We start from the raw sequence: 27,355 nt of genomic DNA on the forward strand, positions 1-27,355 counted from the left end.
TCAGGGAGTTGTAAGAGAGGTTAATATAATTTTAGTACTTTAAATCAATTTAAAGTACTTTAAATCAATAATGCATTGGGATGGGATTGGGATCATGTATATTGTATAATCTAAGGAACAAAGTATATAGATAAAAGCGAAAAATACTTACAGTTACATTTATTTTTGTCAGTGAAATCGGGGAAAACATTGAAGCAAACGCGGGATAAAATATTTTTTCTGTCAAAATTACAATTAAATACGTAAAACAATCAAATTCAAAACAGCAAATATAACCAACTTAATCATTAATTAAGGATAAAGAGCTTGTGAACAAGCAGCAATGTCGAACCCCAATTAACCAGGTATTAGAAAAATTGAAGAAAATAGCAACGATGAACTAGTTGTAGTGATATGAAAGGTATTTCAACATTAAAGGTGAAAACGAATTCCGAAAAAAATCTGAAGCAAGGTTTAATACTTTAATACCAATACAATGGCCATAAATTTGCCAAATTTGCCATATTTAAAATTAGACTCGGAATTCGTCAAAATAAACAGTGGTTCAGTGGCAATACTGGGTAAAAATTAATGAAGACCTAAATGAAATACAGTATCTAATGGTTATCCGATACTTCACTCAATGCAAAATACAAATCTGATATGAAAATAATTGAAATTTAAACCAACTCAAGTTACTGCTGGTATAGTTCATATCATGATGATGTTTGGAATAACTCCGAACCAAGTTGTAACTCTTATTGTTTATTATTAATTATTATTATTCATTATTACTTATTAGTTTATAAATCAGAACACCGAAGACTAAAGTAATAATTCAGGACTATGGAAGCTGTGAGGCAGGGGAAGTCTCGCAATCTGACCTAACAACATCACATCATGGTATCATGCAGCACATCAGCCACTCGTGACAACAACAATAGTGTCACAGCAATATTACAACAGTGTCACAGCAACGTCACAGCAACGTCGTAACAGTGACAACCCTTTTCAAATCCTAATTTCTGGATGTTTTAAGGTTACCATTTCAATAATTCTTTATGGATTAAACTACAAATGCAATTCCAGCCAACAGGCTCTGAAAACTTGTCACAGCAGTGTCACAGCAATATTACAACAGTGTCACACCAGTGTCACACCAGTGTCACACCAGTGTCACACCAGTGTCACACCAGGCCAGTGTAACATCAGACTCTGAATATGTAGTTTTCCCCGTGAGTGACACTTCGTGCCCACTTGTAGGGAAGGTAATTCTGTCTTTGCTCTGTCACCTTCAGTTTCTGTAATATACATTATACATTATACATTATACATTATACATTATACATTATACATTATACCTTCAGTTTCTGAGGAGGAACAGAGTTCTTAGAGAAAATAAGAAACAGTTATTTTAATTGTAGTGGTGTAACAGAGATTGAAAATTTGACAAATATCTTACCACTTTGCAGTCTGCATATAATAAAACTGGAGGAAGTAACGTTGCAGATCAACGAATTATTAACTTAATTCTATAATACACATTACTTACTTTTATATTAATGTCACTACAGGTGTAACTCTGACACTCGAACAATATGGAAATAGGTCCGATATTGTTGGTTGGGTGTTCGGGCCACTCTCCGCTCGGTTTTACCTGATAGACCAGACTCAGTTAATTGTTAGTTACAATTAATTTTATTTCTAGCTTTATTTGAAATGAATTGTTAGTTACAATTCATTTTATTTCTAGCTTTATTTGAAATGAATTGTTAGTTACAATTCATTTTATTTCTAGTTTTATTTGAAATTAATTGTTAGTTACAATTCATTTTATTTCTAGTTTTATTTGAAATTAATTGTTAGTTACAATTCATTTTATTTCTAGCTTTATTTGAAATGAATTGTTAGTTACAATTCATTTTATTTCTAGTTTTATTTGAAAGCAAAGTATATCTAAAAGTATGATTCAAGTAAAAAAGGACTTGGAACAAGGTTCTTTTTTCCCAAAGGTCAACTTTAAATCCCAATAATGTTTTCTTGGGTAAATTTCTATTGATCCCGTTTGATGAGACATTCGAACACTCGTAATTAAACACAACAATAAATACTTGTTCTAAATAAATACCTAAACACAACAATAAATACCTCTTAATTAAACACAACTAAATTTTAAATAAATACCTAAACACAACATTAAATACCTTCAAAATGACATGTTTCTCATTCCCGCCGTCCATATGTGGGATCTGCCAGTGTATAACTCGTTTACAGGACACAGTCACATTTGTAGTCTTATCATTAGAGTGTACACTTGTTACATCGTACGGGAAGGGGATCGTTAGACCTATCACTGAACATCTGCAAATATTAGTTTCCTTAGTTAAGACCTATCACTGAACATCTGCAAATGTTAGTTTCCTTAGTTAAGACCTATCACTGAACATCTGCAAATGTTAGTTTTCTTAGTTAAGACCTATCACTGAACATCTGCAAATATTAGTTTTCTTAGTTAAGACCTATCACTGAACATCTGCAAATATTAGTTTCCTTAGTTAAGACCTATCACTGAACATCTGCAAATGTTAGTTTCCTTAGTTAAGACCTATCACTGAACATCTGCAAATGTTAGTTTTCTTAGTTAAGACCTATCACTGAACATCTTTAAATTTTAGTTTTCTTAGTTAAGACCTATCACTGTTTATTATACTGCATACGTCATCCAGCTTATTGTTTATTATAAAATGATAGTACCCCCCCCCCCCCCCCCCCCCCCCCACTATAACATAATAAAGGGGTCCAAAGTACTTCCTTACATATTCGTATTTATACGAATATCTTATTTATAAATAAGATTGGATGCACACGAAATACTATCCTCTACTTTTTACTGACGTTTTACTCTTAGTCAGATCCACAACAATATCATAATACCCGTTAAAATTAGAGACAAACACCACGGGAAGGGGATCGTTAGACCTATCACTGAACATCTGCAAATGTTAGTTTTCTTAGTTAAGACCTATCACTGAACATCTGCAAATGTTAGTTTTCTTAGTTAAGACCTATCACTGAACATCTGGAAATATTAGTTTTCTTAGTTAAGACCTATCACTGAACATCTCTAAATATTAGTTTTCTTAGTTAAGTTTCAACTCCATTCAACTGTTTATGTCTATTTACAACTGAAAATCATCAGATAACTTAGTAAAACCCCTATTTACCGCGGAGTTTGGGGGAAAGGAAGCAACCGCGGTAAACCGGGGTCTTGTAACATTATGCATGGAAATATTAGTTTTCTTAGTTAAGACCTATCACTGAACATCTGTTGATACATAGTACTTTTGTTGGTTCTATTTTTTCAAATGGGCGTTTTCTATAAATTATACATTTTTCACGGAATAAATTCATCAAGTATTAATACAAAAGGGAACTGTTGATAGTTGAGTATAACATAGTACTATGATAACATGATGTCTAGCTTTTTCAGCTCTCAACCCCTCATGTAATCCTTGAGCCGCGAGATTACCTGTAAACCTAACTGATTTCCAGCTTATTGTTTATTATACTGCATACGTCATCAAACAGCCCCACGAAAACCTCACCGAACCTCCACGCGGTGTGGGGTGGGTGGCTCGAACGGGAGGTGCATGGGTGTTTCTAACCTATGCAAAGGAAGGGACTAGCCATCTCTACAACAAAGGAAAGGCTCTAATAGCCTCTACTAACCTTAGAACCGCAGCATAACCGATTTTCCCACAGGCAAATTATATCATTATTATACTGCATAGTGCATACGTCATCAAACAATACCATACCTTAGTCTTAAAACCTTAAATATCTTAGTCTTGAAACCTTAAATACCTTAGTCTTGAATCCTTAAATACCTTAGTCTTGAAACCTTAAATACCTTAGTCTTGAATCCTTATATACCTTAGTCTTGAAACCTTAGATTGGATGCACACGAAATACTATCATCTACTTTTTACTGACGTTTTACTCCTAGTCAGATCCACAACAATATCATAATACTTGTTAAACTTAGAGACAAACACCACGTCACCGAAATTCTAAATTTAGCAGTTCTCTTTCAACCGGAAGAAGTCGGACACTAAAAGTCTTCATGGTAACGACACTGTAACCATGGTATTTAAAGAGTAGTGGGAAGGTAGTCTGATTGTTATGAAGTGTGGTAACTACACTGTTACCATGGTATTTAGTGTGTTGCTTGCACTTTGCACTGCATTCTTTAAGTCCGTGCTTTTATTTAATTTTTTTACAGTTTTTAAGGGGGGGGGGGGGGGGGGGGGGGGGGGTTCACACATTTTTTTGTGAAACTTGGTTTCGAGATAGCAGTTGACCAACAAACCAAGACCGGTGACCTAACTTTTGAGGGGGTCCCCGACCCTAACTGCCAAACGCCCATATTTGGTCCAAATTAGGCCCAATTTAACCAAATACCCTGAGCATGCCCAAAATCCAGATGCTCTACTTGTAGCTAGTGGTCCCCTGAACTCGTATATGAATTTTCATCAAGATTGGACAACCAAATATGGTCATATGGTTTTTGGCTCATAACTCAGTCATTTTTTGTCCAATCTTGATGAAAATTCATATACGAGTTTGGGCTTGTTCAGGGTATAATTTGGTTAAATTGGGCCTAATTTGGACCAAATATGGGCGTGGCTGCCCCGCATGCACCGTTTGGCGGTTGGGGTCCGGGACCCCCTCAAAAATTCGGTCACCGGTCCTAGTTTGTTGGTCAACTGCTATCTCGAAACCAAGTTTCACAAAAAAATCAGGGTGAACCACCCCCCCCCCCCCCCCCCCCCTTAACTTGTATAGTTTTTAACTTGTATAGTATCTAAAATTAAGATTCCAGTCGCTCCAAAAATGATTCCCGTCTGTTGCAATTGTACGCAAATCATCAAGTAAAAGATATCTTACATTTTACAATATAAATTGCAAATTCCGGTCATTCCGTTAACCTAATTAAGCGAGTAAAAAAATACATTCTAATTAAATAAATTAGCAGAAACTACGATGAAGTTTTGATATTAAGTTCTTTGTTTTGGGGAAAAATTAGACTTGGGCGTTGTTTTTTAACTATCTATATCCCTTGTTTAGAACTTTTATCTAATAAAATTTGTAGTCTAACAGAAACATGAAGGTGTTCATTTTACTGGTTGCAGTGTTCGCAGTCGTCTGTGTCAACGCTATTGAAGAGGAAGGTCGGTCCACTCTTTATTATACATCAATATTAATTATTTAATCAATTAATTAATTGATATAGTTGTCATTTTATTATTCGATAAACTTCATTTGTATCTCATTGCTAAGTAAATAAAATTGTAACTATTTGTCAATCGTGTAGAAATAAAATTTCTCTCATCTTACTATAGATAAAGCGAGACGATATATATACATTATATATATATAATATATGTTTATCCGTACCATTTTACTGACACCACGGCATCAACTTTAACGCGACTTTCCGAAAAAACCGTAAAAGAAACTTTTTTGACTGGGTCAAATGCTTTAATGCTTTTCAAATCAGCATTAAAAAATAAAATATTGGTCATGGAATAAGAATTTTAGTGCCAAAATTTGGACCCCCAAGAGGTGTCAAAAACGCGAATTAAATAGATAATAATTATTTTACTTTTAGTCTCGACACTATTTAAATTAGGGTTAGACGGTATCATGCTAATGACTGTAAAGTGTCTTTTAGTTACTTCCTTACAACTAAACGACATTTTAGCGATTAAGACTAACAGTGCTTGTGTTTCCAGACAATTTCCCTGAGCTCGAGGGTGAACTACCAGAGACCGTTGATTTAATGGAGGAGGAAGCTGCAGAGATGGAGATGGAAGAGAGGAGGGGAAGAAAAAAAACTGTCCGAAATTTAAAAGGCCAAGGGCAATAACTCGTACTGTTGATTAATAAAGAAAGATGCAGTATTGGACTGATTAGTGATTTTAACTAAATACGACATTTAAAGTTAAAGTTGCTGGATGACTAAGTTTTAGGGATAGTTTATAGATCAAAATTAAACATTACTAGACATTAGTATATATTTGTTATCACCCTGTCTTATTATCTAATTAAAATAGAAATAACCTTCAAATAATATAATAAAAATTGTGTTTATGATATGTGTATTGTGTAATCTTTTTTTCAATACTTGATAATTCGAATTTTTATTTTTGCTTCCAAAAGTCGAGCATTCATAAGTATAGCTATTAATTCGAGCATATGGCTTACCTGATCAATATCTCAAACACCAGCTGTTAAAAGCTTTTAAAAGCTGATTAGAGCCAGTTAAAAGTCTGATAAAAGCCTGTAGAGGGCCGCGTAACAACCGCTGAAGACTTTAACAATCGGAGCTGTGAACCATATCCGGGTACACTTTGTGTATTTTACACGTGCAAAATAAGAAACTGTATACAATCACACGTGTAGTAGGGTTGTGAAATGAATTACACGTGTAGTAGGGGTGTGAAATGAGTTACACGTGTAGTAGGGGTGTGAAATAAGTTACACGTGTAGTATGGGTGTGAAATGAGTTACACGTGTAGTAGGGGTGTGAAATGAGTTACACGTGTAGTAGGGGTGTGAAATAAGTTACACGTGTAGTAGGGGTGTAAAATGAGTTACACGTGTAGTAGGAGTGTGAAATGAGTTACACGTGTAGTAGGAGTGTGAAATGAGTTACACGTGTAGTAGGGGTGTGAAATGAGTTACACGTGTAGTAGGGGTGTGAAATGAGTTACACGTGTAGTAGGGGTGTGAAATGAATTACACGTTTGGTGTTAACGAGATCATTTGATAGTTGTTTAGTATTAATATAGATACTTTATCGGATTACATTTGGTCGGACATCACGTATAGTCAGTGGTGGAGGGTTTAGCCCTCACACAATGTCCAGCTAGAATATATTATGTTCAAAGAAATTGTTGTGTCCATAACTATATCCACTCCAAAATAATGTCCGTCCACGAATGTCCGTCCAGATAAGATCCGGTAAGTTCTCTCCTGTAACAACTGTTCGCTGGACAAGTTTCCTGTACAAAATAATCAAGCCCAACAAGATGTTCACCTTTTGTCAGTTTGGATGTTACGCTAGAGTTTAGTCGTCATAAACTTTCACTTTCACTTTCACTTTCACTTTCACTTTCACTTTCACTCACCTCTTGTTAGTGGGGATGTTACACTTGAGTTTTATCGTCATCACCACCTCTTTACAGTCGGGATCAGCAGATGAGGTTACTGACATACGGAAGGGGAGCGGGTTCTTCAGCTTATCTGAAACAATTAGCAATTTCGATTAAAACATTCCGCATAGAGGGTCCGCAGTAGTCACATTACCTTAGTTATATTGCTGTACAACTACTACTAAAACATTAATTAATATACTCACTGATCTAGACCCTCCCCCCAACCTGAAACAAATGCCAAGGTAATTAAGTAAAGAAGTAATTACGTAATTATACCGATTACCTCTGATAATGTAGGTAAAGATAACACATTCCCCAACGGGAGGTTTGAAGTGTAACGTTCTCTCTGAGCTGAACAACTCTCTGTTAACACATTTGTGGAAACAACACTCGTCCAGAACAATCGCTGAAATAAATAAATATTTATTTAATATTAATATTAATATTAATATTAATATTAATATTAATATTAATATTAATATTAATATTAATATTAAATAAATAATAAATATAATTCTTGGTGAGGGATTAGTTTCAAGTGATAGTGGATCAAGTCCTTCCTTAGATAAGCAATATGACGTAATTCAAATCAAATGTAACAAGAAGTTCGTGGAATCATCACTATCCTAGTCTCCTACGTGTTGATATCCCTTAAGTATACTACTTTCCCATGACGTCACACCACGTGCCATGACATCACACCACGTGCCATGACATCACACCACGTGTCATGACGTCACACTACGTGTCATGACGTCACACCACGTGTCATGACGTCACACCACGTGTCGTGACGCCACACCACGTGTCATGACCTCACACCAAGTGTCATGACGTCACACCACGTGTCATGACGCCACACCACGTGTCATGACGTCACACCACGTGTCATGACGTCACACTTACCTTTCTTTTTGTACTCGGGAGGTGTGCCCCCTACAAACAGATCTCTGTTTAACATTATCTTGAGGTCTGGGGCCCCATGAAGGAAGCTCTTCAGTCTGATAGAGCCGTGTATAGCTGCCGAGGAGATGTCACCGTCACGTTCCACCGTTATGTTCAACTTCTCTATCACATCTGGTGTGACAGTGTGTAAATAGTTAGTGGTTATACTGGACACCTCGTTAACCCAATCAATGTCTGGAAGACAGATCACCGTGAGACCCCGGATCTCATGGGGCCTAGTGGTTAGCCACCGTGGTTTGTGTGGGATTAAGAGCTACGAAGTGTTCAGTGAAGTTACACCAACTGTTACGCTGACTTTATTGATGGTGGAACCGCATGATACTGGTACTGATAATTAATCTATTAATGACGTGGTTAAACTTGATGGGTCGTTTGCGACCCGGACGAGTGCAAGTGGGTCGTATGCGACCGCAGTTAGGACACAGCGTCTAGCTCTGTTTGTGAACATCTGATTATCACGGGCTTTTCGCTAGCATTCAAGAAATCGTTTCCCGCAACTTTTGTCGCATAGCAACCGTGGCATTCATGACGTTTTAATGAAGGCCAGAAGTTAATTGGAATAATTTCCAGTTATCACGACTAAGTAACTAAATTATCTAATTGTTAGTTACTCATTAGGCCCATATTCCGAACTAAATAATGTAGCCTAATAGTTTTGAACATCCGTGCATAAAATTTTTGTAATCAAATATTTTGGTTTGTCATCCATAGCCTCTAGAAAAGATGCGTCGTCAACGACTCTATCGTCCCTAATGGTTTAATATCAATTGAGGATTGGGCACCGTTTCAGTATCATTGTTTCTTTAGTCTAAAACACCATGTACATTGTACTATAACATAATAAATGTATAATATAAGAGGTAAGTGTATTAATATACTGTAGACAGTTACACCGGCCACAGCTAAGTATGCCAAAAAAGGACCGGCCCCTCATTACATCACCAGAAATATAAGAATGGAGCGAATTGCGAGAGCTCAGATAGGATGAGCTTTCGCTCCATTCTTATATTTCTGGTCACGGAAATCCAATGGTTCCATCACGAGTCTGTTTACTTTGTAAATGAAACATAAGAAGTGTGAAACACAATGCTTGTGCTTGATATCCGATCCACTTTTATTTCAGTTCCTGATCAACGCATCAAGTTCCGTCAAACGAGTTACACTAACTCTTTTGTCTTCACACGCTGGCCACGTTTCTGTTTATCAAATTACGGACCACAGAAATATTCCGTGTTGGTTTCTTTATATCATTCACACGTAATATATAATATAATTGCGCGCCAGTGTGTTTGTTTGCTTTCAAAGTTCACTCGTTATTAACTCGTTATTCAGTAATTGTGTCGCTGTGTGTTTGCGTTGCTAATTGCTTTGTGCAATCCGAACATTCCCCTGTGATTTAGCTCGCATTTAACTCGATTTTTATTTCTGCATTTTTTTTACTCTTGCGCTATAATTTATTAATTACTAACGTTAGTTATGAAACTCTGAGTTTGATTATATTAATTTCCGCATTTTTTTAAATGTTTCACTATAATTACTATCGTTATTCGTTAGTTGTAATATTCATAGGGAGTTATTTAAATCATCCCTTAATTAAAATCGAATTCCTGAATTGATTATGGGATAAGTTATATAGATTTATTTTACCTTTCGTATCGATAGTTGAAATCCATATTCAGTGTAACTTACAATCCTATTTTAAGCCTCTCTTGAAAAAGAAGCAGTCCTGGTAACTAATGGAGTCGCGTGAATATGGTGAGGCAAAGAACCTTGATTATGAAAAAGATTATGAACTACGAGTACTTCATGAAGAAGAAGAATATACGACTCAAATTTGCGAACCAGCAGTTTGTGAAATTACAAGCTCACCTTCACCAGAATTAGAAAGATGTCCCGATAGCAGGGCAGTATGTCCTGCGACTCTTGAACATTATGTTGATTGCACTCCTGATTGGGAACCTGATTATGCAGTAAACTCTGCGACTCTTGATGAACCAGTTATAGAACGTTGTATTCCGAGAGAGAGTCAGTATGAAGAACCAGTATATTATAAGACTCAATCTTACGAGCTTTTGGAAGCAGTATGTCCTGCGATTCTTCAATATGATGAACCAGTAGAAAGTAGGACTCCAATTATGAAAAGAGCTGAACCAGTGGTTTATGAAATGACAAGAGAGATTCCTGAACCAGTGGTTTATGAAATAACAAGGGAGAGTCCTGAACCAGTGGTTTATGAAATCACAAGGGAACCTGAACCAAAAATATATTTAAAATCCGAGATTTTATCTGCAGTATGTTCTGCGACTCTTCGATATGATGAACCAGTAGATTATAAGACTCAATCTTACGAGCCTATATATAGAGTAGAACCTGCGACTTATCAGAGATACTTAGATCCAGAGGATATAGTACATCCTGAAGCTGATTTTGCAATCGACATACCCGAAAACGATGCAAATCGTCAAGAATACTCTGATAATGTCCAAGTGAAAATAGAGCGTGCGGTATGCCCTGCAACTCTTCATGCCATTCCTAACTTCATGCCTCTGTATAAATATGCTGATACTGACAGTAAGTATTTCGTAGCTGTTAAAGAGGGTCACCGTCGTAGGGACACTCATTTAAGACTGGAACATTTGCGCGAAGAATTCGGTTACTCTACAGATGAGGTTAACAAACAAGGAGAGGGCAAGTGGGGCCCTCTCCAACTAGCTGCTGCTTTTGGAGACGTAGACATTGTGGAGGAGCTGTGTAAGTACAGACGTATAGATCTAGTACAGCAGGATGATGATGACGATACGCCGCTCCATACTGCTGCTTATTGGGATTATGATAGCACGATTGAAATTATCTTGAACAGAGCTAAGGATCCAGATGAGGCGAGACTTGCTATAAATATGTCTAACAAAGCCAAGGAGACTCCATTTACTTTCGCCGCAACGCGCTATCATAAAAAATCATGTGCTATGATGATCAGGTACAGTCCTCCTCTTGCTTACACATTTCATTTCGTTCATCCTGGGCGGAATCCTGGCACGCACAATGTAGAAAAAGAAAAAGACAGTGGAATATTTGGAAAATTGCGAACGAAAGAGGCAGTGAAAAATTTTGAGAAAATGAATGAACACATTATTAAGTATCACCAGCGAAACGGTCAAGGCAAATCCTCTATCAATATCATGATAACTAAAATGCCAGAGTTGGTATTCGAAATCCTGGATAAATCGATAATCACAACTAAAACTGCTGTCCTCACTAAAAGTAGCAAAGGTTCTGAAAATAAGCATGAAGACATTCAGCGAGTCATCGTTGACTTCGGAGCATTGGAAAACTACGGCGAAGAGGAAAAGGAGGAGAAAAAGGAAACGAAAGACTCCGAAGTATTGGAAAAAAAAGATGAAAAGGAGCCTCTTGTGACTGTCAATGCGGAGAAGGAGGAGAAAAATACGAAGAAGAAGGAGAAAAGGGACAAGAAGGAGGAGGAGGAAACAGGAAAGCCTCTAACTTCGGGATATTATAAGCACGGTTCAAACCCGCTCCAGATCATGGCAAAGATGAATCATAGTCTTCTCACACATCCAGTGGTAGAAGCTTTGATCGTTACAAAGTGGGAAAAATTTGCCAGAACTTACTTCTACATTTTCACCTTCCTTCTTTACCTTATCTTCTTCTCTGTGCTGATGGGATATCAGTCCACTCAAATCAAACCATTTGAACTTTTGGAAAATGACAAAGCTATTACATCCTGGATTGAAAATTCTAGCCATACTTGTGATGAATTTCCCGATGGCTGCTCAAAGAAGAAATCTGGAGAGTGTGATATCTTTGGATACATACTTTTGGTGATGTCTGCTATTCGCCTATTTCTTGAGCTTCTGGATCTCCTCGATAATGTTTTCAATGGATCAGATCTTGATAGTGGAAGTAATAGCCCTCTTGAAACTGGCAGAGCGTGGTTGCAAGGTTTGATGAACTATCTTATTGACCCTGAGAACTATTTAGAGGTTATCTTATACGGCAGCTGTCTGTTTTTTTCTCTCAATGTGCTGGAACCGCAAAGTGTCATGTCCCCTTTTCATTGGAAGATTGGAGCTCTCTCCGTTCTAACCAGCTTTATTAACCTCCTCCTTCTTCTACAAGTATTCCCGAATATTGGAATATACATCATCATGTTCTTCAAAATAGCATGGACATTCGTCTCAAAGATATTATCCTTGCTAGTTTTCTTCTTGATCGCCTTTATGGTGGTATTCCACATGCTGTTGAGCCACACAAATGTTTTTAGGAAAATACTGTCCGCAGATGCTATCTTCAAGACCTTATCTGCGGGAGTATCTGGAGTCGAATACGACGATTACGCCGACCAAGAAATGATTTACCCAACAACAACGCTGGTGGGTCTCATTGCTTTCGCTCTGTTTGTCCAAGTTCTCTTCTTGAATCTTGCAACTGCTCTGGCAATAGGAGATGTGGATGCAATCCGAAGTGGAGCGGAAAAGGCCATCAATGCACTTAAAATCAAGCACATCTATAATGCAGAGAGAATAGTGAATCTCATACAGTGGGTCGCCAAACCCATCTATTGTGGAAGTGCTCTAAACTTTCTAGAACATCAGAAACGATTCCGAAACATGCCAGCAAAGAGATTTAAGGAAGATCGACTTGCATATATCCAAACATGTACAGAGAAATCAGAGAAATCAAAGCTATGTACAAAGAAATGCACAGGGAAATGCACAGAGAAATCTGAAGATTTGGTCATTCCATTTTCAGATTTTTATGAACAATTTTTTCATAAAAATTTGTAATATAACTGTTAAATGTCGTAGTAATCATAAATCAAGTATTGTTCTTTAAACTATATGGAGAATAAACTCACGATTTTAGGTTATTTGCACGTTTGGATCGAAGGAGATTTTACAACGGGTATACATTTCAACTAGAAGAATGTTTAATCCTTTATTTTTAGGATAGGAGGGAATAATAAACTGCACTATATTTGTGTTACCACTTATCAGTCTTTTACGATATTTTACAAGTTTTAGATTGTTTTAAAGTTGTTCAGTAATACAAGATGATAATAATCGCTTACTCGCTTTTGAGAAATGCATGTTGTTTTTAAAATAGTTACTTACAAATGTTTTTGCGTATTAGAATATGTGAATTGTGAATCTTTTATAACACTATTCATTAACTCTTAACCTATGTTTGCTTTGATCTACAATTTAAACGGAAATTACATGCCATGTCTAATGTCGATTGAACTAAAGTGTTAAATACATACAATCAGTCGCAATCGATCATCCCCATCCGAAAGTGACAAATATAAGATGAATTTCAATTGTAGCATGCAACGTGAACGTGAAGAGTATCGTTTTTAATTCAACATGACTGCTTTCTCCAAATTCATCGAAGGACAGAGAGGATCTCAACGGCTGGTGGACACGGACGGGTACATCTACTCCAGAAAGAAGCCTAAAGTCAAAGATACAGCCATCTACTCTGCTTGGCGATGCCGGAAGAATAACCCTTCTACCAAGTATGAATGGACAATAGTAAAAAAGAGGGATTTTAGAGTATGGTTTAGTATCCAACTTAATTATATAATATTATACAAGTTGTTAATGTTTCATCTCCAATACAAGCAGATGGTGTCTGGCTTGCTCTTCATGTGACCGATCCGGAGAAATGAACACATTTTTGTGGTGCAGACTGCAGACTCATTCACAGGTCCTTCGACTTCGATAATATCTCATGGATATTATTGGATTTTTAACGATATTTCCTTCCAATCCTGACAGCTTCAAAGCGTGGTTTCACTTCAATCTGTTGAAACAGTTCGTCTACTTTATCATATAGTTTCTCATCATCAGTCTCCTTTAAACCAAAGATGACAAGGCAACAGGATAAGAGACCTACTTCGGTCCTACTATCAGTTGTCATGGTAACTGTAACAAGATATTATCTACTACTACTTCTGTCCTCTTGATACAATACTCTGAACAACCTTTTTCAAGGTTATATTTATTTATAAAAGCAACTTCATTTATTACTCCTCATTAGCAGTGTTTCTGAGATCAGAATGGCAATACAGCGATACCAAAAATTTGTAAATCCGAGAAACTAATTATTGTTCGATTACCACCTATGACATGTAGTAGCATGTGTAGTAGCAGCAAACTACACAACTAACAGTAAACTTGCAGTGTATCAGGTGCCAAATAGCAATTATATCTATAGTGCCACATCTAACCGGCCCTAGCTTGCCAGAACTGACCTCAACCAGTCAGCCTGCCACAACTAGTCCTAACCAGCCAATAATAGTATTAACAAGATTCGTCTCAGGATAGTGTATAACAAGAATTGCGCCCGTTGTTTCGTTTTGGCGGACGCTAGATTTCCATTCACTATAACTATAAATATAATCCAATCAGCTCACTTCATAATAATAATATTGATACACATCAGTACACTATACTACGCATGCCACCTACATAAATTGGGCTTATTACCTAATACTATATAGTATATACTACATATTATACATTAAAATACAGTCGCGCCGCGCATTCATTGACAGGCTAGCTATATACATCATATCTCCGCAAGCAATACTCGCGCGCTGCACTGCGCGCTAGTTGACATGGTTACTAACGGAAGTACGTACCGACGACATATTTTAACCCACCTACAACGTTCTCCAAAATCCACGTTTTTCTGCAAAAACGTCCATTCGTAACCTTTCACTATTGCCTTTTTATAAATAAAAAGGGTGAACGGAAAAAATCACGTAAATATCAATAGCCCCCCCCCCCCCCCCCCCCCCCCCCTTCAACATCAATATCAATATCAATTCACCTAATGATATCGTTTAACCAAGCATTAAGCAGTCCCCTGACAGGGTCTACCTCCGCAAACCAACAAACCTATAAATATCTCGTTTCGTTCCTCCGTCTGTTTCTGAGCTCCAATAGCCAGTGGTTTGGTGGCAGCGTTACTGCTTATCTGCATCTGTGGGAGTTAACGTCCGCTCATGAGAGGACAACAATTTAACAAGCAGTTAAAGTTAGATAATATCTTGTTACAGTTACCATGACAACTGATAATTATATCTTGTTACGGTTACCATGACAACAGATAATATCTTGTTGCGGTTAACATGACAACTGATATTATTTTCATGGTAACCGTAACAAGTTAATATCAATTGTCCTAGTTATCATAACAAGATTTGTTCAGTTGTCAATATTATAAAAGTAACAAAATATTATCGGTTGAGTGAACATAGCAGCTGTATCTATACTAGATATATCAACTTTATCAGTTTTCATGGTCACCGTAATAAAATATTGTCTGTTTTCACGGCAGCAGTATCTAGATATTATCAGTTGTCAAGGTAACTGTATCTAGATACTATCAGTTGTCAAGGTAACTGTATCTAGATACTATCAGTTATCAAGGTAACTGTATCTAGATATTATCAGTTGTCAAGGTAACTGTATCTAGATACTATCAGTTGTCAAGGTAACTGTATCTAGATACTATCAGTTGTCAAGGTAACTGTATCTAGATACTATCAGTTGTCAAGGTAACTAGATATTATCAGCGTAATATAACTGCACCATGTATCACCTGATTCAGAAAGTTTAGTCCCAGGTCGAATATGGCGTCTGGAGAGAAGCCCACTTCTTCCTTGATGTTGTGTACCACCACAGGTTCGTAGTGAACTGTAATAGAACGGCAAATGAAGTGTGGAGAACGAAGGAGGGGGGGGGAGGGGGCTCCTTAAGTGGAGGTAGTGTTATTGACAGGGGGGCTTCTTAAGTGGAGGTAGTCTTATTGACAGATTTACACTGCAGGGGATGTGAAACAAACTAACCTAACGTTCTCAGATCTGAGGTGTTCAAACACTGAAAGATCCCAAAGTCAAGATTCTCCTCCAGTAGTTCGTGGACTAAGAACAGGTTGGCTCGAATGGCTTTGACGTTGAGAGTGCCACAGTAATCTTTTATTATCTCTGAGATTAGGTTAATTAATTTAATCAGGAGTATTAATAAACTGGGACAGTATTGATTGAAGAAATTCTCCGAAAAAATGCCTGTTTCCTGATCACAGATAGAAATTAGAAATAATTCCAACAAACGAGGGACAAGAGTAGGCCCATCAGAGTTGGAATGGCCTGACGTCACACCACGTGTCATGACGTCACACTGTATTATGAAGTGCTTATCTCGTATAGGGGGGGGGGGTTATCGTGAGTATTTTTAAGAGTCCCGACGAAAATGGCAAAATTCTCATTCTCAAAAAAAAATTTGAGCCAGAGAGTGTGCATCTCCAGTTGAAGCTGCTTGTTGACAGACCGACTTGTCACTTGCATCAGACCGGATTTGAACCCGGGACCTTCTGCATAACACCATCCAGCCGAAAGAATCCCAACATACCGGATAATAAATGGAGATACCTGCTAACTCACAAACCTGCTATTCTGCCGAGAGACTCTATAACATAAAGTGGGGAGAGGTCCGGTTCAGCTAGTACCACCACACAGTAAAGCCCACTACTGAACACAGACACATACGTCTTCTTACCTGGGGGGTAGAAGGGCTCATTAAAATAGCGTGCCTGACAGAATGGAATTATTAGACAGCCATTCCTGCCACTAATAACAGTCAGAAAATTTGAATTTTGATGAGGATACTATCTAGCAACAACAGCAGATACTTATGTGTGAATGATTAACGATATGAGTGGTATGACGTCACACCACGTGTCATGACGTCACACCACGTGACATGACGTCACACCACGTGTCATGACGTCACACCATGTGTCATGACGTCACGTATTGAAACTTACCAATAACAAGAACTGGAGGTATCCTACTGACACCCTTCTTCTTGATTACATCTATAAAATCCTCTGTAACAGTTCGTGTGAACTGTTGTCTGAAGTCTTTAAACACAATAACCTCTCCTATAGAGGACAACACGAAGAATACTGAGATCATCCCTTACAGAATATCATGGTTAATGTTGTTAGTTATTTATGTTTTAGTTAATGTTTTTAGTTTAAAGTTAATATTGTAGTTAATTGTTAATTATCTTATAACTAATTAAATTGAAATTAAGAAAGAAAAGAACCTCGCGAAATCAAATGTTACTTGTCCAGCAATGAGATATTGGGTTTGAAGGTATTAATCAATAATACACAAAATTTCATGACGTCACACCACGTGACATGACGTCACATCACGTGACATGACGTCACACCACGTGACATGACGTCACACCACGTGTGTAATCAATAATACACAAAATGGGATGTAACAATATTCTTTACAATAACATTACGATTAAATCAATTTCGAAAATAAATGAAAATGTTTAGCTTCCCATCAATTAAATAGTGCGAATAAACGGAGCCAATATTTCTGCTAAAATTAATAGAATATATAATAGAATCAATATTATTTTACTTCTCGGACATTAACAGGAAACAACTGGGTGATGACTCTGATGCCTAGTATCTCTCCACGTGTCATGACGTCAAACCACGTGTCATGACGTCACACCACGTGTCATGACGCCAAACCACGTGTCATGACGTCACACCACGTGTCATGACGTCACATCACGTTTTAACAGGACACTGGGTGATGACTCTGATGCCTAGTATCTCAATCTAATGTCGTCAAATTTTCACAAACCATAAAGCATTATAGAATAAACATGGTGGGCAACACGGAAATCAACATTAGGAACAGTACAGATTTGGAAATTAATTTTAAATACTTTATAACAAACACATGTTATATTCATAGTAACATAAAACATAACAAACTTGTTGAGATTTTATATTGAACATTGGTTCTTGGTTATCATGTCACAGATTGACAAGCCGGATCTAAGTAGAAAAGAACAAAATAACAACAATGATCATGACAATCAACAACACCCCGATGATAATGTTTTGTTTCTTCCCGTCCACTTTCTCCAGAATCTTATCCATTTTCCGCTGCACATTTGACATCCTCTTCTCGGTTTGGCCCATGTCTCCGTAGAACTCGTCTAGCAGCTGGTTCTGGTCTTCTACTTCGTCACCTGGCGGAAATATGTTGGGTAACATTTATCAAATATGTCACCTGGCCGAAATACGTTGGGTAACATTCATTATATATATATAATACTGGGGGCCGTGGTCACCGGGGGAAAGCGGTATATATATATCTATATAAAATTTATTTGAATTTTGAAATAAATTATATATTATATATAAACTATTATATTTTATGTCTTGATCTCTTACTTTCTAGGATCTGTTTTTTTCTTGATTGATTATGACACTGTACTAACCTTTATTATACCTAAATGTATTGTATGGGTTCTGCTTCTTTTTAGTTTAGTGTGGTTTACAATAAAAGTTGTTTTAATTTTGTCTTTGCCTTATGATGAGTTATACTTTAGTTCACTTTTACACATTTGCTCACATCACTCACAGTCAGCTGCTCTGACATGGTTAACCACCTTCCTTGTGTTGTTGGTTAATCATATGAGCGGGATACAAATACCTCATTTCATTTCATTTCATTTCATTTCATTTCATTTCATTTCATTTCATTTCATTTCATTTCATTTCATTTCATTTCATTTCATTTCATTTCATTTCATTTCATTTCATTTCATTTCATTTCATTTCATTTCATTTCATTTCATTTCATTTTATTTCATTTCATTTCATTTCATATAATATATACTGATGAGAATCCTGAACATAGACATTCAAAACATCGATAGTGTCATCTTCATCTTTCATAACGAAAAGTAATCCTATATTAACAAGAGTATTGGTTACTAACCTATCAAAGTGCCAATCTCTTTTAACCTGCCAATACTTTTACCCACAATGTCCATCTGTTCGTCCTGCTGCTGCATTATCTGCTGCTGCTCTCCCATAGACTTCTCTATGAACACCTGAGAGTAGAAAGTAGTGGAAAAGATAGACTTTTTATCAGAGATTTCTTAAAAAAGAAGCTCGGAACTGAAGCATGTAAACTGTAAAGGTGTGACGTCATGACACGTGGTGTGACGGCATGACACGTGGTGTGACGTCATGACACGTGGTGTGACGTCATGACACGTGGTGTGACGTCATGACACGTGGTGTGACGTCATGACACGTGGTGTGACGTCATGACACGCGGTGTGACGTCATGACGGGAACCGGTCACTGCGGCGGAAGTCACTGCGGCGGTGGACGGTACAGCGGAGGACGGTACAGCGGAGGACGGTACGGCGGTAGTTTCCAAAAAGGTTGGACGGTACGGCGGATCACATGACACCCACTTTACTTTGGACAGTACGGCGGTACTACTACTAGAAACTGTACCTAAGACAGAACTTACACATTCAACTTGTTTCTAAGTTTTGTTCTAGATTCGCATTATAAGTTTTATTTTTTATTTTCTCTTTATCATTTTGTATAATTCTTGTTAGTTTAGTTGTTCATTTTTTTATTCAGGGCTTTGCAGACAATGTAAATCGAGAATATTGATTCTCGAAGTTGTTCGTTCTGTTCATGTGGAAGTGGGTCCGATCGTAAGCGTTCCAGAAGAGTGGAGGGAACTTTGCTCGTCCAGTACCAGGGGAGGTGGTGACTTGGGGTCCATAAATTTAACAATACAAGATGATAAACCAAAAAAAAACAACTGGGGTAGGTAGGTAGCCCTGGTGGGTGCGTAAACTTTACGGTCTGCTCTCTCCAAGATCAGCCATTGCATCTCGGCGCAGTGATATGAGATCTCACCGTAACAAGCTCATCGTGCACTCGCTTAACCACCGTTGTGCAGACCGGACGCGATCTGATACGAACCAGAAAGTGGAACAAGAACTGCTCTTAGTAATCACAATGTATACAGGGTGAGTTGAAAAGAGATGAGCCAGACAAAATTTTGAAATAGGCCTTTTAAAAATTTTTATTCGATTTTGAAAATCGTCGACCTCAAAAAATTATCAAAAAACGAGGTCCAAGATTTTCAAAATCGAATAAAAATTGTTTGAAGGCCTATCTCAAAATTCTATCTGGCTCATCTCTTCTAAATGATCCTTAGAACATATACTGAAAGTTTCAGGGTGATTGCTCAAAAAATGTAGGAGAAAATAGATTTTTAGACTCGATTTTCAGGGCACGCGATCAAAAATCGCTCGCGCAATACAATTACCACACACGCGCTGACCTTTGGCCGGCAATAATTTCGGCTAGAAACGATATTTTTCCACGGCATCAAAAGCATCTGATAGATATTACTCTCCTCTATCAGAAACAACTAACTGAAAAGTCGATTTTGAGAAAATTTCCATGAAGACCCCCCTGCCCCCATAATACAGTCAAGTCGGCTATAGACAATTGTCTTACACGTTATCAATATGTCCTAGCTAATAAAGGACGATGGGTTGAGCAAATTATTAATTATTAAGTATTTTAATTGTATTATTATAAAAAGTATATATTTTCATTACCTAAATATGCAAAAATTAAGTGGAAATTTCATTTGTCAAAAAAAATAGAGCCATTTACTTTCCACACACTATTTTCAACTCACCCTGTATGTTAAACTTTATCCAATTTAATTTTAATTTAATTTAATTTCGAAGTAACAAAGAGGAAAATAGAACTTTTTATAGCTAATCGATTTTGTTATATTAGCAGTGCTAGGTCTATCTTATAGGTACAGTTTCTAGAAGTAGTAGTAGTACCGCCGTACTGCCAAAGTAAAGTGGGTGTCATGTGATCCGCCGCACCGTCCAACCTTTTTGGAAACTACCGCCGTACCGTCCTCCGCTGTACCGTCCTCCGCTGTACCGTCCACCGCCGCAGTGACTTCCGCCGCTGCGTCCTATACCCGTCATGACACGTGGGTTAAAGAGTAGATACCTCGTTACTTCTGTTAGCAGATTGTTGTGCAGCAGAGTACCGATCTACATTCTGCTGAAAAATACGTGTCTGAATCTAGGGTTGAATTCAAATGTTGACATCTTGCGATGCCAATTTACACGATTTCTTGATATATTTGAGGGATAGTTTTACAGGTTTTAGTTTGAACAATTCAAAAGGGTAGTTCACATTTTACGTAGTTATTGGGGGAGGGAGGGGGTTTTCTAAATGATTACGCTTGTCACTGGAGTTTTTTAACACAGTGGCTATGTATAAACTGATTACAGCTCAGAGGGGGTTAAAAATTGGCCAACATGTGGACGACCCCTAGCCCCCCCCCCCCCCCCAAGAACGTAGCGGTGATTTTACCGATGGGCCAGCGTCCCCGAACTTAGGATTGTTCAGCTGATCTCTAGCTCTGCTACATTGCTCCCGAGACATTTGGATAAATCTCTTCCTGTTCATTATCTCGTCCTGTGATATGTTGAACCTGAAACAGTAGTCAACATTAAGTTTTACATCAGAGGTGATCAAATACATGACCTGAAAGTTACTAATTCCTGTTATTAGTAATTTTAATTACTATTGAATACAACCGCTGCTACACTGCCAAATCTCCCATGATATGAAATAACACTTTCAGAACGAATCTAGCTATTTTCCCTGCAGCGCGCATGTTAAGGCGCGCAAAGGCAAACAACTATTGCAGCGCGCGTTACGTTTTGTGACTAAAATCTAAATGCCCCATTTTTGGCGCATTTAGTTTCATAGAACTGGACCTCAAAGTATTCTGCGGTGTGTTTAGTGCTAAATGACTGAGTCAATTAATGGAGTACGTAATAATAACATTTCTATTATGATGGCTAATTATGAAGTTGCAGTTTTCTGTGCACACCTGCTTGTACAGAGAGGACCTGCATAGAAAAACAAAAATAACAAAGAAAGTATTCAAAAACAGGCTACCTGTGTCTGTCACTCTCTATTGACTGTACTGCTTCCTCCAGATCTAATATATCATTCAGTGCTCCATCCAGCAGAGACAAAATTTTAGCTGTAAATGAGTATTGTAAAGGGACAAAAGTAAAAGCTGCTTATGATGTATTTTGGATGAAATAATGGTTGGACTAAAGTTTAACCTTAACACTTGAAAGTGAAAGCTAACATTTAACAGAGTTTCTCTCTTGTATAGCCACACTAGAAGTGAAAGTGAAAGCTAAAATTTAACAGAGTTTCTCTCTTGTATAGCCACACTAGAATTGAAAGTGAAAGCTAACATTTAACAGAGTTTCTCTCTTGTATAGCCACACTAGAAGTGAAAGTGAAAGCTAACATTTAACAGAGTTTCTCTCTTGTATAGCCACACTAGAAGTGAAAGTGAAAGCTAACATTTAACAGAGTTTCTCTCTTGTATAGCCACACTAGAAGTCCCACTGGCTAACTTCTTCCACCTCTCCAAGTTCTTGTTGATGTCAGCTATAGCAGCTTCTGTTTCTTCCTTCACTATCTCAAACGGGTCCTCCATAATATCCTGTCTCCTCGGGGCTAGGTCTGAAACTGATCGACTAGTTTAATATATTGGTAACGAACAATTAATAATCAACAACTAATTACTACCTTACAATTATTCATATTATATCTTTAAGTCGGTGTAAACTGGATGGTTTAAATACTACACCAAGATTATGTTACACCTAGTGGTCCTAGTACACTATAAACAACAGTGTAAGAATTAACTAATTTCTCTAGAAGTTGGTTCGCGACTTTAAATTACCTATGCTATGAGATCTTATGGTTACAGCTGCTTCTAACTTTCAATACTTAAACGTTCTTGTTTACTTTTCAACCTCCTTCAATCGGCTTTCTTCATCATATTCCTAGAAAATGTGTTAAAATCAGATGCATTTTTCTAAAATTTAATAATTTTTTGGATAAAAATATAATTTACTTTATATAATTGCTCTTCAGTTTTCATGCATCATGAATTTTAGCAACAATCTGTTATTTATGTCGTATGATTTATGATTTTATAGATTGAATTGAACTAAATCAGATACGAATCATAATCACTTTTTGAGTGAATACACAACAGTTCAAAACGGTTTAAAGTTTCAACTTCCACACTTCTTGTAGGTATACAAAAATATTGAATATTCGCAAATTCCGGGGATGAGTATCGTTTAGTTTGGGTCAATAATATACAATAAAAACGTATAATGAAAATGCGTTGCCCTAACAATAGTTAACTATAACATGTGACTTCAATATCTAATAAATTAATCGTATCCGTGACCCAGGATCATTCTTTTTGTGCTGGATCAGATATTATGTCTGCATCTGTGTCAGATATCAGGTGAGGATCAGATAGCAGGTCAGGATCAGATATCAAGTTAGGATCAGATATCAGGTCAGGATCAGATATCATGTTAGGATCAGATATCAGGTCAGTATCAGATATCATATCAACATCTTGGTCAGTTTTGGGAGGCAGGACTGGATCACCGTCCTCCAGATACCACCTTTTATAATCTGACAAGGTATTACAGTGTTACATGATGTTATATACTCACGTAAACTAACTCAAAGTAAGTAACAATCATATCACGTACAACCTAATTAGTCAAGGAATATTTTCTTACTTTTGTAGAAAGGAAATTATTCTACAGAAAACATTTACACACCAAGCCAATTTTAACCGGTCATATCTCAACTTTTGTAACATGATCAGCTTCTCACCATCAATATCATCTTTCCAGGTGTCTCCGATAGGTTTAACAGGTTTAGGTTTTAACCTCTCTAACGTATACTTCTCCAGGTATGGCTCTAATTGCTCCTCGTAGGTCTGGGGCTTGTATTTCTGGGGGAACATTTAATCAGTTATTGCTCCTCGTAGGTCTGGGGCTTGTATTTCTGGGGGAACATTTAATCAGTTATTGCTCCTCGTAGGTCTTGGGCTTGTATTTCTGGGGGAACATTTAATCAGTTATTGCTCCTCGTAGGTCTGGGGCTTGTATTTCTGGGGGAACATTTAATCAGTTATTGCTCCTCGTAGGTCTGGGGCTTGTATTTCTGGGGGAACATTTAATCAGTTATTGCTCCTCGTAGGTCTTGGGCTTGTATTTCTGGGGGAACATTTAATCAGTTATTACTCCTCGTAGGTCTGGGGCTTGTATTTCTGGGGGAACATTTAATCAGTTATTGCTCCTCGTAGGTTCGGGGCTTGTATTTCTGGGGGAACATTTAATCAGTTATTGCTCCTCGTAGGTCTGGGGCTTGTATTTCTGGGGGAACATTTAATCAGTTATTGCTCCTCGTAGGTTCGGGGCTTGTATTTCTGGGGGAACATTTAATCAGTCATTGCTCCTCGTAGGTCTGGGGCTTGTATTTCTGGGGGAACATTTAATCAGTTATTGCTCCTCGTAGGTTCGGGGTTTGTATTTCTGGGGGAACATTTAATCAGTTATTGCTCCTCGTAGGTATGGGGCTTGTATTTCTGGGGGAACATTAATCAGTTATTGCTCCTCGTAGGTTCGGGGCTTGTATTTCTGGGGGAACATTTAATCAGTTATTGCTCCTCGTAGGTATTGGGCTTGTATTTCTGGGGGAACATTTAATCAGTTATTGCTCCTCGTAGGTTCGGGGCTTGTATTTCTGGGGGAACATTTAATCAGTCATTGCTCCTCGTAGGTCTGGGGCTTGTATTTCTGGGGGAACATTTAATCAGTTATTGCTCCTCGTAGGTTCGGGGTTTGTATTTCTGGGGGAACATTTAATCAGTTATTGCTCCTCGTAGGTATGGGGCTTGTATTTCTGGGGGAACATTAATCAGTTATTGCTCCTCGTAGGTCTGGGGCTTGTATATCTGGGGGAACATTTAATCAGTTATTGCTCCTCGTAGGTTCGGGGTTTGTATTTCTGGGGGAACATTTAATCAGTTATTGCTCCTCGTAGGTATTGGGCTTGTATTTCTGGGGGAACATTTAATCAGTTATTGCTCCTGGTAGGTCTGGGGCTTGTATTTCTGGGGGAACATTTAATCAGTTATATATAAAATTCAAAGAATTTGAAGTATTATGAAAGATTCAATTTTCTTGTTATTGGTTGAATAAACGCTTCAAGGGCAGAAATTAAAAGTGCTGCTAACAATTTCTCGCTGCATGGCAGTAACAAGCTTTACATTACTTTTTTTACTTTAGGCGTTATTCTCACATTATGTCGATATAAAGCTTTAAATTGTTTAAATTACTAACCAGATAAGTTTCTTCTACTTTCCTCTGGAATGTCATTCCCGCTATTTTCTCTTTCATATGTGTCTGTAACTCTTCTGTAGCCAATTTCACCTTAAATATATTATAATCAATAAAATAATACGTATAACATTTCACTGCTTTGTTATTATGGCGTCACATATTTCACATATTTTAGATATTTCGCATATTTCACATATTTCGCATAATTCACATATTTCGCATATAATTCACAAGATCCTCCTCTGAGAATTACTAGATTTCTACCAAAGAGCTCAACTAACAACGTTTTGGGAACACAGATACAGAGTAAGTATAACTTACTCTGCTAAAATTACTAAAATCACCAATTTCTAATATTACAAACTACTCAAATTACAAATTATTAAAATTACTAAAATGACAGATTACTAAGATTACCTTTGCGTAGCACACTTCACACATGAAGTAGACTCTGCGCGGTGCACCGCAGTCAGTACACGTTGTGTAGGGGATATCTTCCGGGATCTAAAATTAGTGCACGTTTAGGTTATTCAGTTATCCTATTAGTTTTCCTAATTTTATTTTAATTTACATCTATTGGAACTTGCTAATCTTATCTTTATTAGTAAATCCTATACGGATGGTTATTGGTTAAATGATTATCTTACTACTAATTTACAACTGAGAAAAATGTTCACAAATAATTGTACCTTACAGGGTTTATTTCTTTACAGACTTGTCATGACGTCACACCACGTGACATGACGTCACACCACGTGACATGACGTCACACCACGTGACATGATGTTCACAATTAATTGTACCTTCCAGGGTTTATTTCTTTCGATCCGCTTCATCTTTACAGATTTCTTCCTCTTCGGTGCATAGCCCATCAGCAACATACCACAATCGTTGAAATCAACGCTATCACATGTTGCATCATGGTCAGATACGTGATCTACTACTAAATCTGAAATTGCAGTTAGTAATAAGTAGATAATCAAATAAGAATATCAACCAAACGATGGAATAATGTACTGCTTGAATAGAGTAATTCAAGATGTATGTTTCAATAGGCACAATGACAGATAAGGGAACGTATTGATAAATTTCTAGTACGGACTTTTCCGAACGAAAACGTTTAAACCAACCTAGACAGGGTAGAGGATGAGCAATAAGAGCTGGAGCAAAAGCAACCATTTCTTGAAAAAACAGATCCAGTCTTTGGGATAGGAGTCGTAACATTATCTGATCGTGCCCTATATTATGATGGAAAATAATTATTGTAAAAAACGTTTTAATTGTAGATGGATATCTGTGATTGAGATTCAACAAATAAACCATAATTAAAATTCGTCATCTACAATAGGACAATAAAGCGATTGATTCACATTCCACAAATACGCTTCAAGCAAAGGCCAATTCAGGTAGATTTATTTTCAGTAATTCAGTAATTCATGCAGATCATGTAACTGCAATGGTATTTTGACATAGTGATATAATGGAATAAATCAAAGAATAAAATGCAGGAGTTCTGGTTTAATAATAAAACAAATATTTATTTTTACGGCACAATCAAACAATATCAATAATAAATAAATCAGGGGAGGTTTGAGGAGGTTTCAAGTGCCGAAGGCCACTGCTTATCTTTAGGATTTGAGAGTGACCTGTGCTTGAAACCCCCTCAACCATCCACTACGTCAATATAAAACTTATTATACAAATATAGAAAAATATAATTATCTAAGCTAAAATTGCTTATTGGTCTAGTTTGGTGACATAGGAGAGCCCAGTTGAGTTTTAGTTTAGGTTTATGTTTTAAATCATAGTTTGAAAGGTTAGCCATGTTTCATGGCAGAGAGAGATATCATGTGTGCAGAGCCGTACCAGATGTAGAATTTGAGATATAATATAGATTAGTTACCATATATTAGGGTCACCTCGATTTTGGAGGGATAGCAAGTGCTTTTTAAGGTTAGATTTAATAATACCTGACGAGGCTGATAAGTCTGAATTTTTGGAAGACCCCGGGAT

General features: G+C 37.2%; 3 protein-coding genes across 5 annotated transcripts in view; all 3 read right to left on the reverse strand.

The window, feature by feature from the left end:
• Window positions 1-203: 203 nt before the first annotated feature.
• LOC134814524 (AP-4 complex subunit mu-1-like) lies at window positions 204-17,172 on the reverse strand. Its single transcript, XM_063822682.1, has 11 exons — window positions 17,022-17,172; window positions 16,643-16,753; window positions 16,045-16,182; window positions 15,798-15,892; window positions 15,092-15,176; window positions 8,106-8,276; window positions 7,483-7,605; window positions 7,173-7,287; window positions 2,184-2,340; window positions 1,532-1,636; window positions 204-1,280 (listed from the first exon to the last, which is right to left on the reverse strand). The coding sequence occupies exons 1-11, from the start codon at window positions 17,170-17,172 to the stop codon at window positions 1,188-1,190; spliced, it is 1,344 nt and encodes a 447-aa protein (XP_063678752.1). The 3' UTR covers window positions 204-1,187.
• Window positions 17,173-17,481: 309 nt separating this feature from the next.
• The window catches only part of LOC134814525 (syntaxin-6-like), a 37,899-nt gene continuing 28,025 nt past the window's right edge, over window positions 17,482-27,355 (reverse strand). The window contains exons 2-8 of one of the 3 annotated variants that reach the window (XM_063822685.1): window positions 22,867-22,969; window positions 22,482-22,643; window positions 22,059-22,146; window positions 21,465-21,585; window positions 21,096-21,149; window positions 19,021-19,135; window positions 17,482-18,265 (exon numbers count right to left, since the gene is read on the reverse strand). In XM_063822685.1, the coding sequence (XP_063678755.1) occupies window positions 18,069-18,265; window positions 19,021-19,135; window positions 21,096-21,149; window positions 21,465-21,585; window positions 22,059-22,146; window positions 22,482-22,617 (711 nt within the window). In that variant the 5' untranslated portion in view covers window positions 22,618-22,643; window positions 22,867-22,969 and the 3' untranslated portion in view covers window positions 17,482-18,068. Of the gene's footprint in view, window positions 18,266-19,020; window positions 19,136-21,095; window positions 21,150-21,464; window positions 21,586-22,058; window positions 22,147-22,481; window positions 22,650-22,866; window positions 22,970-27,355 lie in introns of all 3 variants that reach the window. The other 2 variants (XM_063822686.1, XM_063822684.1) reach the window with 2 other exon arrangements.
• On the reverse strand, window positions 23,185-26,583 carry LOC134814166 (uncharacterized). Its single transcript, XM_063822218.1, has 6 exons — window positions 26,473-26,583; window positions 26,146-26,291; window positions 25,760-25,846; window positions 25,343-25,432; window positions 23,829-23,949; window positions 23,185-23,621 (listed from the first exon to the last, which is right to left on the reverse strand). Exons 1-6 carry the CDS (start codon window positions 26,564-26,566, stop codon window positions 23,392-23,394), a joined length of 768 nt encoding a protein of 255 aa, XP_063678288.1. The 5' UTR covers window positions 26,567-26,583; the 3' UTR covers window positions 23,185-23,391.

This window comes from Bolinopsis microptera, chromosome 4, assembly GCF_026151205.1.
Source record: "Bolinopsis microptera isolate Bmic1 chromosome 4, MBARI_Bmic_1.0, whole genome shotgun sequence".
NCBI lineage: Eukaryota > Metazoa > Ctenophora > Tentaculata > Lobata > Bolinopsidae > Bolinopsis > Bolinopsis microptera.

What these genes read in the sequence shown, in the direction of transcription:
- LOC134814166 (XM_063822218.1), bottom strand. Translation starts at nt 26,566, where the DNA reads ATGTTACGACTCCTATCCCAAAGACTGGATCTGTTTTTTCAAGAAATG. An exon ending in AAAGAAATAAACCCTGGAAG is followed by an intron (nt 25,847 to 26,145) that starts GTACAATTAATT and finishes CACTAATTTTAG; the next exon opens with ATCCCGGAAGATATCCCCTA. An exon ending in AAGTAGAAGAAACTTATCTG is followed by an intron (nt 23,950 to 25,342) that starts GTTAGTAATTTA and finishes ATGTTCCCCCAG; the next exon opens with AAATACAAGCCCCAGACCTA.
- LOC134814524 (XM_063822682.1), bottom strand. Translation starts at nt 17,172, where the DNA reads ATGATCTCAGTATTCTTCGTGTTGTCCTCTATAGGAGAGGTTATTGTG. An exon ending in CTCAGATCTGAGAACGTTAG is followed by an intron (nt 15,893 to 16,044) that starts GTTAGTTTGTTT and finishes GTTCTATTACAG; the next exon opens with TTCACTACGAACCTGTGGTG. An exon ending in AACATCCCCACTAACAAGAG is followed by an intron (nt 2,341 to 7,172) that starts GTGAGTGAAAGT and finishes TAATATTTGCAG; the next exon opens with ATGTTCAGTGATAGGTCTAA.